This window comes from Boleophthalmus pectinirostris, unplaced genomic scaffold (assembly GCF_026225935.1).
Source record: "Boleophthalmus pectinirostris isolate CB_2022bp ecotype Guang Dong unplaced genomic scaffold, ASM2622593v1 HiC_scaffold_8, whole genome shotgun sequence".
Lineage (NCBI taxonomy): Eukaryota > Metazoa > Chordata > Actinopteri > Gobiiformes > Gobiidae > Boleophthalmus > Boleophthalmus pectinirostris.
The window spans coordinates 31,965,066-31,979,234 of NW_026571515.1; the positions used below are offsets into that span (position 1 = coordinate 31,965,066).

At 39.8% G+C, this 14,169-nt stretch overlaps 2 protein-coding genes across 2 annotated transcripts in view; one reads left to right on the forward strand and one right to left on the reverse strand.

Moving 5' to 3' along the window:
* LOC110164703 (forkhead box protein P1-B-like) overlaps nt 1–779 on the reverse strand; it is a 5,214-nt gene extending 4,435 nt beyond the window's left edge. Inside the window, exon 1 of the mRNA XM_055165931.1 lies at nt 768–779. Coding sequence (XP_055021906.1) covers nt 768–779 — 12 coding nt within the window. The remainder of the gene's footprint in view (nt 1–767) is intronic.
* LOC110164833 (synaptotagmin-2-like) overlaps nt 726–14,169 on the forward strand; it is a 77,764-nt gene continuing 64,320 nt past the window's right edge. Inside the window, exon 1 of the mRNA XM_020929963.2 lies at nt 726–792. The gene's annotated coding sequence lies outside the window, so the exon portion shown is untranslated. The remainder of the gene's footprint in view (nt 793–14,169) is intronic.

A 14,169-nucleotide genomic window follows, 5' to 3' on the forward strand; every position in this document is an offset into this window, starting at 1 on the left:
CAATTAGGCTTCACACACACTGCAGTAAGAGGACCTATCCCATCCTAGCTGCAGCGAGCACAAAGATACCATCCTCCCAAACCCCACGACACGCGTTTCAGTTCATATGCCCAAATACGTGCCCCGCCTGTCTCATATTTTAGTGCATGTCCCACTGCGGTGCACCAATTTCCCTTCACTTTCACCCATACAGCATCTATCTCTCCTTTCAGCCAGTCCCTTCTTTGCTTTGCACGACAAAAACGCACAGCTCAGCTTTTTTTTTTCTTCTTCCTGCAAGCACTTAGGGCAAAAAATAGCGATGGGGGGGTGAACCAGTGATGGGTTGGGCGGGAAGCGTACTGGTGCATCACAGTACTGGACACCTTCCAATTAAAAAAGAGAGCTTATGTTATTGAAGAGCGTTTTGGCCAATCAGGAGCCGGTGCAGGGAGACGCACCAGAAAAAAGACGAGTTGGAGCGAGTGGACAAGGAAAAAACTGCAGCTTGTGTGTGTAGTTTTATCCCTCCCCCGAGCGGATCTTTATCAATTTGGCAACTTCAGTCTTGGGGTGTATGCGAATGGCGCGTGTCTGTGCGCTTTAATGTGGCAGAGTTAACAAAAAGGATCATAATACAAGGTGTGTCTCCAGGAAGCTGTGATTTAGTTCTGAATTTTGCATTTCTCAAACTGGAAATAACCTAAAAAGTAAGAGGATTTCATTCTTCTTTTCTCTCTATCTCAAAGTGTCTTGGCATCAGAAGGACGGGGAAAAGCTTGGTGTACCGCAAAGACCATCCTGCCCAAAAAGGTAAGCGCCATAAAGAAGTTGCTACTTACGTGGCTTAAACGTTCGCTTCTGTTTATTATGTTTGAATCCAATTTGGTTAATTTTGTACCGGATTCTGTTGCGTAAAAGTGAGTTGTTGGAACAGCCAGAGGTGGAAGGAGAGCGGAAGGGAGGGGGAGGTTAGTGCGGGACTCCCTGATGCTTCTAGGCAAGTTTCTGTGCACACGATTCTCTAGTGCTGCAGTATCCCATTACATCCCTTCTCAGCATCCGACCATGAGGGCAAATTTCATTATACAACCATCTGCAATCTTTCATAAACAACTTACGACGAAAACCTTCTTTATATGAGAAAAAGTTTGTTTCTTGCCTAGGGTTATAATATTTTGAGGTCTATTGTTAAAATATCTTCCCTGATTTCATTAGCCTACTAGATTGTGTGGCAGATAGCCTGTCCTTTTCTTGTTTTGTCTATAAAGCTTTGGGGACTTTGTAAAGCTCAGCAGTCCTATGCCTTGATTAGTCCAACTGGGTATAATTATTGCACCGATGGTATACAACATTTTTAAATTAAGGCAAAGATTAAGCATGTTGTTGTAACTGACAATAACTGAATAGCTGAAAACTGAGCAGCTGTAATTTGCGCACTTTAATCACGTTCTGATTTCACTGACCACTGATCTGACCTTCATAACTCCATAAATTAGGTGTTAAATCTGTCCAGTAGTGGGCGCTGTGTGTTCTCTTGTATTCAAGGCTCACTTGCCTAATATTAGCGTGCTGCAGAATGGAAGGATGCAACTTATCTTGGAACATTATTTTCATTATTTAGTATTGTATATCAGAATAGACATTTAAATGGCTGAGATGTCAGTCTGAACAGAAGGAAGACAGGGGCAGTGGTAATATGTTACTTGGAGAAGCTACTTCAGCACCATGGACAGAGCACATGGACTAAACCGTATTGAGAAGGCCAACACTTGACATGTAATATATTACACGTATTTAAATTCACATTTTCATATTGTGTGTGCTCTCTGCAACCCCCCCACTGCTCCAACCATAGACATGAGGAAAACATTCTTCATTATTAATGCTCCTGGTCTTGTGTAGCACCACGCATTTTAAAGAACCCTGTTTAAAGCCATCTACATAATATTAGAGCCATTCTGTTTTGGGTACTGCTAGAATAACTTAGTGATAATAATTTTGGTGATCATAATAATATTGGGACAATTTTGTTGCTTATTTAGAGACATGAAACCTGTTTGTTGATGCTTGTGTATTTCATATATAAGTTTATGCAGCTAGTAATTTAACAAAGAAATACTGTTAATACTATTGATAAAATACATTTGTTTTTTTTAAAATAGACAGATATCACTGAATGTCATGGGTAATATATCGATTATTGCAAAATTGTTACATTATTGCATTGTGAGCCATGTATTGTGTATCACATTTAATTATGATATAGCTTCATTTAAGTACTTGTGCAGGGTATTACCTTATCCTCTAACCCACAGTACAAGGTCTGATGATAAAAATATGAATGCTTCTTCTCCACCTATAATGGTGGAAGAGGATCTGAAGTACTGGGTGAGAGTCGGAGACACATAATAAGTGCTGCTTATACAGTTATATCCCATGCTGTGATAGAAAGCTTTGTTTCATGTCATGGTTGAAGGAAACCCGAGAAATATCTCTGTGTGATCCAGCTGTCACACTGAGAAGCCCATTCTGATGGAGATGATCACAAACCTCAGTCTTAATGACAATCGGAAATGAGACCCCTCGTGGTTAACCACCCCTCATTATGGCACAAGTGCAGTAAAGAGTGCCAAGATTGCTGTCCTCTGTGGAGTTTTCTAGATGTAAACTAGATGGAGTTGATAAGGAAAATCTACAGCTGAAATTGAATTATTTTTGATGTACAGTAACTGTCTTATTTAACTTTGCTGGAGGAGTTGTTTTGGAGCAGAGCAGATGCGAGCCTTGTCATTGCTCATCCTGAGTGTGACACTCCCAGTCCCGGCCGGAGAAGCACATGGGCCCCTGTAAATGATGGTGTTGCTAACACGACGGAGCAGCAGCGGCTGTCATTCTGAAATATTACTGTTTGTAACAATGCCCAAACTTGTCCTGTCAGGGAGCTGTAAAACTCCAACTAAGTGCGGCACAAACTCTGATACTTCCAAATGGAAGTTTTCTAGGTTACACTGGAAACTTGGAGGGCATTGCAGATGTTTTAAGATTGCAGACACATTTTGGAACACAGAATGACTCTGGATAAATGGTGTGTTGCTCTGCTGTGTCAGTGATCGGAGCTTTTCAGCAGGGACAAGGGCATTGAGGCAAACTGCTAGAAAAGGATCTAGAGTAGAACAAGCCTGTCTGTATCTGAGCCAATGTGTCTGAGCAAGTCAATTAACTAGACTACCATAATTATCGCTATCTCCATGCTTTCTCTGGAGTTTATTGTAGTAAAAAAAAAGTGTGGTGAACAATAGATATAGAAATGACAGGACAAAGGCATGTGCGGAAACAGTGATGGGAAAGGAGTGGAACAAAAGTGAGCAGCAGCGAGGTGAGCATGGAGCAGAGATTGTCAACGGCAGAATGGGAGAGAGTGGGTGTGCTTCGCGAGCTCCGAGCACTGCAGTACATTGCAGTGCCCAGCCCCCGCTGTTCTGTGCTCACCATCCGCGCGTATGCACTGAAAAGACCCCTGCAGCAGCCCAGCACTGCACAGAGGGCTGTCTTCATCTGCAACCCTCACATTTTGACCCTCACTTGTGCTCACTGGATATCCGATTTTACACTGACGCTATTTAATGCATGGACGCTTGGTGACAGTAGCCAAAATAGAGGAGCAATGCTTTCCGGGAGAGGGGGTGTAGTCATTCCATACTCCCTGCAGACTATGTTAGCGTGTATGGTTCACTTTACCAATACTAGCTAAATGATCCCTCCCAATGATTTCCCCATTAGGAGCATCTGCCTCTGTGTTTGCTTTTGCTTCAGAGGTAGCATTTTACAAACATAATTGTTGAAGTGACAATAGGACGTTAAACAACATGTGCCTTGACATAGCCAGTGTTTGCACACTTGGGGTTTTGCATTTCATTGATGACACCCTGTGTGGCAAATACAACATAATGATCCCTCACGTTAGCTGCAAGCTTGTCGTCAGGAGTCAGTTGAAATGAAAGAGAGCGCGCAGTTCATCTATGTATGGAGACCGCCAATGTGCTGCGAGTATGCATGAATGAGTCACTCAGGGCAGCCTTGCACTAAGTTGGATTAATTATAAAGCATTTGAATGAGTGAGTTACAAACACACCGTCACAAGCATGCAGATGTGAAATTAGTCTTAATCAAGGGGGAGCTGTAGGAAAGAGTTAAGCTTATTTCTGCTCTCATAAACAGTTGCTACATTTCCACCCCAGTGCAGGCTTGCCTGAGGGCTGATCCGGTCAACATGAGACTTTCCATAGTACTATCTTCTCGCCTTTCGCTGTAGTTTGCTCATGTAGCTGATGCAGCTGATTCGCACATATAGCAGTAGTATAACATAGTGTAGTGGACTCACTCCCCTCTTCACCTGACATGATGTGATTCTTATTCTCTATAAGGTCCAGGGCAGAGAATCAATTGCATATCACCAATGACACTTAGAGATGTTAAGATTGCCTCAGAGCCCCTCTCCTCTATGTTAGCATTATGAGAACGATAACATGTATTATAGAGGGGCAAGTATGAATAGTAAATAAATAACATGTATTGTGCAAAATAGGACTGGGCCATATTTGGGCTGTTGATACATCGTGGTATATATGGGGATTATATGAAATTTTGAATAATATTGTGACATAATTGCATGTGTACTGCAGCTGATTTTCCTCTCACTTGTGAGGGGAGGAAGATTGTGGCTAATTGCTACCGCAAAAGCCTAGAGCGACTTAAACATTGACTGTGGTTCTACAGAATCTAAAAACGCTAATAAAGAGACCAAGACGTGAGCAGTGGAAGCAGAACATATAGCTATAACTTAAATAGCTCAAAACTATATAAAAGTTATTGTTAAGCATTCCTAGTTATCAGTCTTTTATTACAGCAAATTTTCTCTTCTATATCATGTTAAAAATGTGATCATATTGCCCTCGGCTAATGCAAAACATGTCCTGAGGTAGACTAAATATAGTGTAGGATATTGACAACTGAAATCTGTGGCTTTCAAACTGATTCCTGTTTCAGTTGGATGAAAAAACATTAGGAGAAACATGAGTTGATGTACATGTGTTTGTATTTGGTTGTAAATGTGCAGCTAGTAGCAGTCAACAGTGGAGCATGGTAGCATGGCTGAGCTGTGGTGGGGAATCGGAGTGCTGCATTGAGCTGCATAATTAATGTGAAGAGGGAGGAGCTAGGGGTGGAGCTATGGTGCTTGGAGAGACATGCTGCTGCATCGCTGTCAAGACAAGAGACAGCATGACACACAATGAACCACTTTGACAAGCAGAGATACCTAATGTAAATAAAGGAGAGAAGTGCAACAGCACTTTCATTTCAGGATGCCCCCTCTCAACCTTTCCTTATGTCTGTCTCTCTTTGTCACTCTGTCTCTCTCTGTCGCTCTCTGTCTCTCTCCCTCTTTAATATTCAACCTCCCTGCATATATCTTGACCTTTCTCTCTTCACATCTCTCTATAATCTCTTTCATTCTCTCCTCTCTCTCCTCCCGCTCTCTTCCTCTCTCTACCTACCTATCCATCTTTATCAACCTCTCTTTCACCCCCTCTCTGCCTCCCTTTAATCACTCCATTCTCCCTTTCTACTTTTCACAAATCTTTCCCTGTCTTATCCTACCTATCCCCATCTAACTCTGTCTCTTTTAGTGTTGTCATGATATTCACATTTCAAATTCTATTATGATATAAGAGAAGGGTTTGGTAGTATTGTGATTTTCAAGACAAAATCATTTACAGTAGTATATCCTTCTGTATCTAACTTGTTTAAATGATTATCTAATTTGATTCTAGATTTAGTATATTGATCTGTATATTTGAATATCTTTCTATCTCTCCCCTTATCCCGACATGGATCTTTTTCATCCTCTCTCTTCCCCTTTCACTGCATCATGCCCTTTCTCATCCATTATTCTCTCTATCCCTCTCTCATTTCTCGCTACCTCTACCACTCTTCCTACTTTTGTGTCTCTCTACCCCTCCTTTTCTCTCTTCCCCTCTCTTTCTACCTCTTTCTCATTTTCTTTCTCCCTTTTGACCCCCTTTCTTCCTTTCTCTTTATCTCTTCTTCACATCTCTCCATTCCCTCTCTCATCCTTTCTCTATCCTACTCTCTCTCTCTTATCCTAATTATAATCCCTCTATCTCTATGCCTCTATCTCTACCCTTCTCACTGCTTTTCTCTCTCTCTAGCCCTTTTCCACTCTCTCTACCACTCTTTCTTCATCTCTTTCTCTCTACCCTCTCACTCTTTCTTCCTCCTTCCATGTCTCCTGCCCCAACTCCCTCCTACCTTCCCTCTTTCTCTTCCTTTCTCCCATTCTCTGTCTCACCCTCTCTTTCTCTGTCCGACTTATCCTACTTCTCTACTCTCTTTACCCGCTTTCTCCCTTCACCTCTTTCTCGCTACACCCTCTCTCCCTCCCTGCCCCATCTTCCTTCCTCTCTCTACCTCTTCTACACCCCTCTCTTTCTCTTCCTACCTCTTTCTCCCGCCCCAACTCTCTCTCCACATCCATCTGCTCCCCTCGGCCCTCAAAGCCAATCCCTCATCTCAGCCAAATGCCTCACTGCTGTGGGCTGGCTGCATGGCTCAGTTAAACATTCAATTTGGACACACCAGCACTCCTCATATGACACATCTGCTGCTATACCCCCGTCTACAGGGCGCCAAAGCAGGGTCCAAGGAGTGTAATCTAAAGGAGACCAATATATTTTTAGGACTTGAATTACCTGATTTCTCTGTTGTACGCTTTTGTAGTTGCAGTAAAATTGTTTTGACACGCTTCGAAAGGGATGGGCGGTCTTACAAGACACCTGCTGGTACTGTATTTCATGGGTTTTAACATTGTTACCTCCTTCCTCCATGTTAGTGGTTGAATCTTTTATGCAACCAATAGGACTGCAAGATTAATCACAATCAAATGAAAAAAAACACTGCCAATCCTGTAGTTTAAATCTGAACAAACATGATCTGAAATGTGATTCTTATATTAGTTTGTAATTTCATATTGCAGTCTTTTTGTAAATTGGTTTGTATGTGTGTAAAATGTGAACAGAATCCTATTATTATGAAAAAAAAATCACAAATTGAATCATAATGCTTGTCAGAAAATTTATATATTAAACATTTTTCTCAAATTGTTCAGCCCTAGCAACCAATGCACTTATAAGTGAGTAAAATTCTGATTGAAACTAGTCTTGTCTCCTGTCAGTATTTATGAACACTATTTCTTAACTGGTGACTGCACTGCTCTGTTTTTACCCTTGTCACCTAACCTCATCTTGACGGCAGCGTGGTGTGGTATATTTTGTTGAATCTTGCCTGTAGCCTTGTGCTTTGAAGTTCAACGCTGTGCAAGTTTGAGAAAAAAAAAAGCCATAGTGCATTGTGTCCTTCCTTTCATTGTCTTCTATTTTCTTTGCTACTCAGAGCAGGCGCACAGCAGTCTTTGATCAGATGTCCCTGCCAAATGCCACAGAGAGAGATGAAATGCAGCGGTTTATTGACTGCATGCTTTTCTATGCACAGCTGTAGATCTGGCAACAGACTTAAAATATCAAACCCCAAAACTCCTAAATGATAATGTCTCACTCATTGGATCAATCATTGTAATGAATGTAAAATCAAGTCTCAAGGGGCTCCGAGCCAGTGTAGGTTTTGTGCCAGACTCAGCTATGGTTCATTTCCCATCATCTGTGTTGAGTTTGTTTGCCAGTTAGATTGTACTATCTAACAACCTAACCAATTTATCTTTGAGCTGAACATGGTCATAATCTTCTTCCTAATCTTGGTAAATATAGAGAGAAAATAATGATTCATTTATTTTACCAGGAAAGTCTGAGTTACACAGAGTTTTGGTCCATGAGGAGGCCAGTGCCAGATGAGAAAACATGCGACTTTCACTAAACTAAAAGGCCACAACCAGGGCAGTTGAGAAGAATTAATATGTATTTTGTAACATCCGATCAGGGTACTGATTTTTGAGTACTTAGAATACTTTTACATAAAGTTGCCTTCAGATTATAGTGTAAAGGTGCAATTTGGTGTTAGCAGCTTTATATTTGGTTCACTCTTTTCAAAGTAGTTCCCATCACTAATTAGAGAGGGAAAAATATCACACTTGCAAACACCAAAAGAGTAGAGCTGTCTATTTTTCTCACTGATTCTGTGCAGTTTGAAGCCTATATTACATGATCAAATACTGTACTGTAGTCCTTTGATTTTAGAAAAGTAATTGGATTCTCAATGCCACCAAATGATAAAGTAACTGTATCAGAATACAGTTACTCAAAATTAGTATTCAGAATGTGTATTCTCTGTACAGTGTATTCAATTAATTCCCAACACAGACCTCAACCAATTTGGGAATTGCACCTGAGAGCATCTGCCTGTGAAACAAAAGAACTTTATATACTTTTCTGTAGATTGTATGAAAGAAAAGTACTGTACATAAAAAAAAAAAAAAATCTGTGAAAGCTTCAGGGGATTTTCTTAGTTAAAATTTATTTTGATCACTTTTTCACTCTCTCACAGTATGTTCACTCTCTCACAGTATGTTATACTACAATCTTCACTATACCATCTTCACTGTAGAAATCTGCCCAATAATGCATAAATTAATAATCAAGTACCTTTTCAAAGATAGTTTTGTTTGCTTAAGTGCCTTTTAGGACTATTCCTTTAAATGTCATCTTCAATTTAAGTTACAAGTTACCACTTTGAAGCTATAACCAGGTAATCATGCATTGAAAAGATATCAGATGAACTTTGATTGGTTCAGCACTTACCTTACAAAATATTGTTCACACTATATAATTTGATGTCAGACTCCTGTGTAATTAACCTTGTGTGAATACAGATTCTCAGCATATTTTGTGCCAACATTTCATCTAAATTATTGCTCCTCAGTTGGTCTAGCGACATTTTTCTTGCTATTCTTTACTGACTCAAAAAGAATCTGCCAGCACAGGAGAACTGCACAAAGGCTCATTAGATATATTTTTGTGTGTGCAGAAATAGCAATGAAGACAGGTTTTTTGGGATAATTCCTTCAGCTGTCCCCATAGACTTGACTCTATGCTCATTCGCCAGATAGACCTTGCAATAATAAATCTACAAATGTTTTCCATTCTTGAGAAAACCTTCACCCGTGAATGCAAAATGAGTCTACTTTGCTGCTTTTTAAATCAGATATTATGCACACAGACCTATGTTGATAAAAGGGATGGAGTTTCAAAGATTTGTGAGCTGGGCGTGAAGGTTGAACTCTATTCTCTTTCAGGTTTGGAGGCCACTGTGGAGGCGAAGGACATACACAGATACAATGAAATGGAAATATCATTCAAATATGTTTTTGTATTTTGTTTGCTCTTGATAGTTTTCTTTAAAAGTACACTTAGTAACTTTTGTGGGTCCACCAACTGCTTGTGTCCATAGATGTTATTGCTTTGTCAAGAATGTTTCACAGTACTGCATTACACTTCTTTAAACTATCGCCATGGAGACAAGACGGTGACCCCACCTTGCTGAAGTTATAGGTCAGATCTGTGGAGGGTTGTCTGTATTCCTGAAAAAAAATCTCTCTACAGATCTGACCCTAAGTTTAATGTCATACCGTGGAACATTCCAGGTTAAGTCATATCAAACAGGTGACCCTCAAAATTACATTGTGCATTACATTTGCAACCCGCAGAGAGAAGGACTGTGCACTTAACTGAATCTAGACTGAATCATTTAAACCGTATCAATAATCAACTTGGGGCTTTTCAGTGGGGAAGTCTACAGCCAATTCCCTGTCACTAAAAGCATGTGGTTTGGAGCACAGTTCAGACTTTGGAGGAATAAATTGGACTATTTTTTTGTTTATTCAGATGATAATGATTACAAGTCTGTCTTGTTTATGTTCTCCAAATTAAGAAGCCTTATTTATTTGTTTACTCTAACAATGAGTGCAAAATGTGTCTAATACATATCATAGAAAATAAGAATAGAATAAGAACAGAATAGTTTAGTATTGTATCAGGTTAATTAGGCCCAAGTCAAGAATTGATTGAAAATGTCTACATACATTGTACAGTATGTCATAGAAAGTTCTGAATGTTCATGGTACAGTTTGACACATGCCAGAAAGTATTGGGAACAAAGAAGACAGGTGGGATTTGGGAGGGAGATGCTGTCCCACTGCTGTCATGTATGAAATTCTATCAGCTCAATAATACAGTGTCTAGTTAGTAGATATTCGCCAAATATTTGCTTTTGATTAATTTGTTTTTCAGCGTCATGTGGAGTCATGCCGTTGTTATGGATACAAAACATAGTTAAAATGTGCAAGACCGTTAGTGGGATAGTCTGAAAAGATGCATTTTGTACAAAACCATCTTTTCTTTTTGATGGTACATTTCCAAAGCCTTACTCCCCATAGCGGCCTCACTAACACAACATGTATTTGGTTAAACTGTAAGCTAGTTGTAAAATTGTCAAGTTTAAAGGTGCAGAAGACTTATACCTCTTATCAAGGCACCCACTGTCAAATGATATATATTCTGTGTTTGCAAAGTCTTGTAATGGTCAGATATTTCTCAAAGCGTTCAAGAAACATCTGCTCTTGGGCAGTATCTTTCAACAGATGAGAATATATGGTAACCTACTTCACCTTAGCACTTAAAATTATGGCATTTAATCATGAATATTTAAAAGTGGTCATACATATTTGGACTATCGACTTTTTTTAGAAAAATTTGCAGTTTAAGTAACATAAGAACAAAAATGTAGAAATATTACTGCTAGTTGTTTCTTTAATGATTGGACCCAGTAGAGACACTGGTTTTGTTCATTTCACCCTTCGTAATTTTGTAGCCTTAGAAATCTGCTAATTGCATCCACCAAAATTGTGATTTTTGACTGAATTGCACTGATTCTTTTGGCTTTATCCCAGGATACTTACTTTGGTTGAGACCCAATCTGGACTGTTCACTCAGCAAACCACTTCAGCACGACTGAAAAGAACACATGGAGTTGTGTGAGTGGCAGGTCACTTGTGTCGCTTGGTAAAACTAAAAGTCCTCTTCTGCAGCCTGCCTCTTGGCTTACTTACTCTGACCATTGTGTTGGTGCCATTCCCAAAATACTACTCCTCAACTTTGTATTCAGCCTCTGTACCATGTGTCAGGCTGCCAGTGTCTGCTACCATCTACTAGCCTGCAGCAAGTTATGCATATGTTTGAATATCGATATAGGAGCTAGCTCGAAGGCCTGTCACAAAGAAGTTATTGACCTTACAACAAATTGGTCCTCAAAAGAGCTCTTGCAGAATCCATTTTCCTTTATGAATAAGATATAATAGTTTCCAAAGAGGATATGACATGCATTGTACTGCTGTGTATTGATCAACATAATTGCCACTATCTCCATTGTTCAGATCCACTCAGAGAATTGTCATCTGGAGAGCTGTCGTTGCTATCTTCATTTGTATCTCAAGAGTTTTGCCTCAGCCTGTTCCCCAGGCTTGATGATACAGCAGAGTTTAATAAGAAAGCTCAGTGTGGCTGCAGCGCTAATTGCCCACAGCTAGAATGGAGTTGTGTAATTGTTATCTGACAGCTCAGGAGGAAAAATAGGTAAACAAAACAAGGGGCAAAAACACTGCCCTTGTAGGAGGCGTGATTGGCATTGTCATGATACTAGAATTTCAAACTCGATATCAGTACTACAATGATAATGATGATGATAATAAAACACAATTTATTTAGACCATAGTTATATCTATGTAATCTCTCAGTGGTCCAGGTTGGTTCCAAAGCGGTCCATGGGTGTATACTAATCTATGTTGTCTTATAAGTGTTATGATACAACCCAACATCATTCTAAAACTATTCACTAGTGGTTCACATCTGTCCTATGAATGTGGCTTTTTTTAGTACAGATAGTTGCTCAAATGAGTATCTATTTTCGATACTAGTTTTAATATTGATTAGTATCTGATTGTCGATACTTTTGACAAACCTAGGAGTGATTATGTTGGCTACTGATGACTTTCATTGACTCAAAAATGTTATGTAGACACTAGGGGTATAACGATACGATATCATCACAGTATGAACCTCATGGTACGATATTTATTGTGATATTGTGGGAAAGCTTGCAATATTGTGGGGAGGCTCACGATTAGGGATGTAACAATATCCAAATCTCTCAGTAAGATATTTTCACGATATACATCTCACGGTAGGATTTTTATTGCGATATTTTGTGGAGGCTATCAAAATTGTTGCTATGCTACTTTTTTCTCTTAAAATGCCTTGACAAGACTTAACCCAAAGAACACTTTAAAATGCTTAGAATGGTCTATTTTCGAACTTTTTTCACAAATAAACCGCACCGGACATTAAGCGAAACACAACATTTAGATGGGTCAGTCGGACTTTGTCGCGTTCACGATGACTCTGGGCTTTGTTCAATTATGGCGCGTAGGGAGGATGCTGTGTGGGACTGCTGGATTGTTGGCGTGTTCGCAGTGACTCAGTTGTTCAGTTGTGACTCGAAGTGGTACATCGCACTTGTTTTTCGGTTTGTTCTTCCGTTCCATTCCTTGTCCGGCGTGGAGTGATGAGTGTGGCTGCGGGTGTGTTTTGCTGCGCGGTCACTGTCTGCTCCATCCGTGTTTGCGTGCGCTGCGGGTGGTGCGGTTTGGTAGTTTACTGAAGTCATGCTGGGCCACCCGAGTAGATTCGTGTATAGGGCGCTTTGGCTTGCGGGTCGCGCGGCCGTTTTTTGATGGGGTTAGAGGCTTAAGAGCGCGTCTAATAGCCCGGAAAATACGGTAGTCATGAGTGCAGGGAGTCCAGGCTGCTCTGAGGATGGCCCATCACCTCACTTGCCCATTTAACCAACTGATTCAAGGAGTTCTTGTTGCTCCCAAGCCATGAGACCAGTGAAAAAGTTCTTTCTTCATGTAGTTTACACTGAAATGGAGCAAAGGGTCATGGTCTATGTAGTTCCCCTGTCTTTTTTTTTAGCTAATGCTGCACCATAACTCTTTATTTAAGCAAGGAGACTTCAATAGGAGACTCAATATATTGTGATGGTCCACAATATTATTGTGAGAACTTTTACGATATGATATCATTATATTTCGGTTATTGTTACATCCCTAGTAGACACTGTGTGAGGAAAAATATTAAATCGTAATTTTTCTGACAAGCAATTGCGATTAGATTTCATGGTTCACTTTTTAAATTTTAACCTGTGTCCAGATCTTCAACCCATCCAAAAGCATTAACATTTGAGAGACTGAAATAGGAACAGCTTAACTTACACAAGAACCACATGCATGTTTTAGAGATCTGAATTATAGTGTTAATATTAGATAGGATGGAATATTTTGCTGTTTGCCAAGGAGATTATGTTTACTAAATGTTTTGTGGATTGCCATTCACACTGGATATGACCACAGTTAAATGTGCAGTACTAAGTTTGAGGGGTAGCTAATTATGCCCTTAGGGATATTTGTCCTCTGCATTTGACCCGTCCTTCAGTCAATATGCTGTTGAGTCAATCTGTCAGGAGCCGTGGGAAATTACATTGGAGTGCCCAGAAACTCTTTTCTGAATCTGGCTTCAGGATCTCATGAGTACCTAGCAGGAGGACTTTCTATTGAGGTTGAAGAATAAACATACTTTTCCTTTAAAAGTGCACTATGCAGTCTTTTTGGAGAAAGGTATGCCACTGGCTTGTCTTTATGGAGATTATATTGCTTTGGCTAGAATGTTCCACAGCATTACATTAAAGATATAGTATGTATCTTGCATTTATTCAATTACAGCTATTTATTGCTTTAAAAAAGAAAAACATACATAATTACTCTAAGTCATCTGTTTGTTGCTGTGGAGATTGATATGTTTAATGCCATTGTATGGATTACCAATAAAAATCTACGTTAGAATGTTGTTTTCTCATCAAAAACACACTGTGATATCATGTGGTAATACAGGAAGTGCTCCACTGTGTAAACTCCACACACCTCCATTAGAAACATTTGGATAGTGTCAGTCTTCAACTTTGCCATTCTCTGAACAAAAGGTAAAAGGAGCTGTTAACTTCAACACGAGGGCTTCATGACATCACAAGGTGGAACAGACCATAGATATT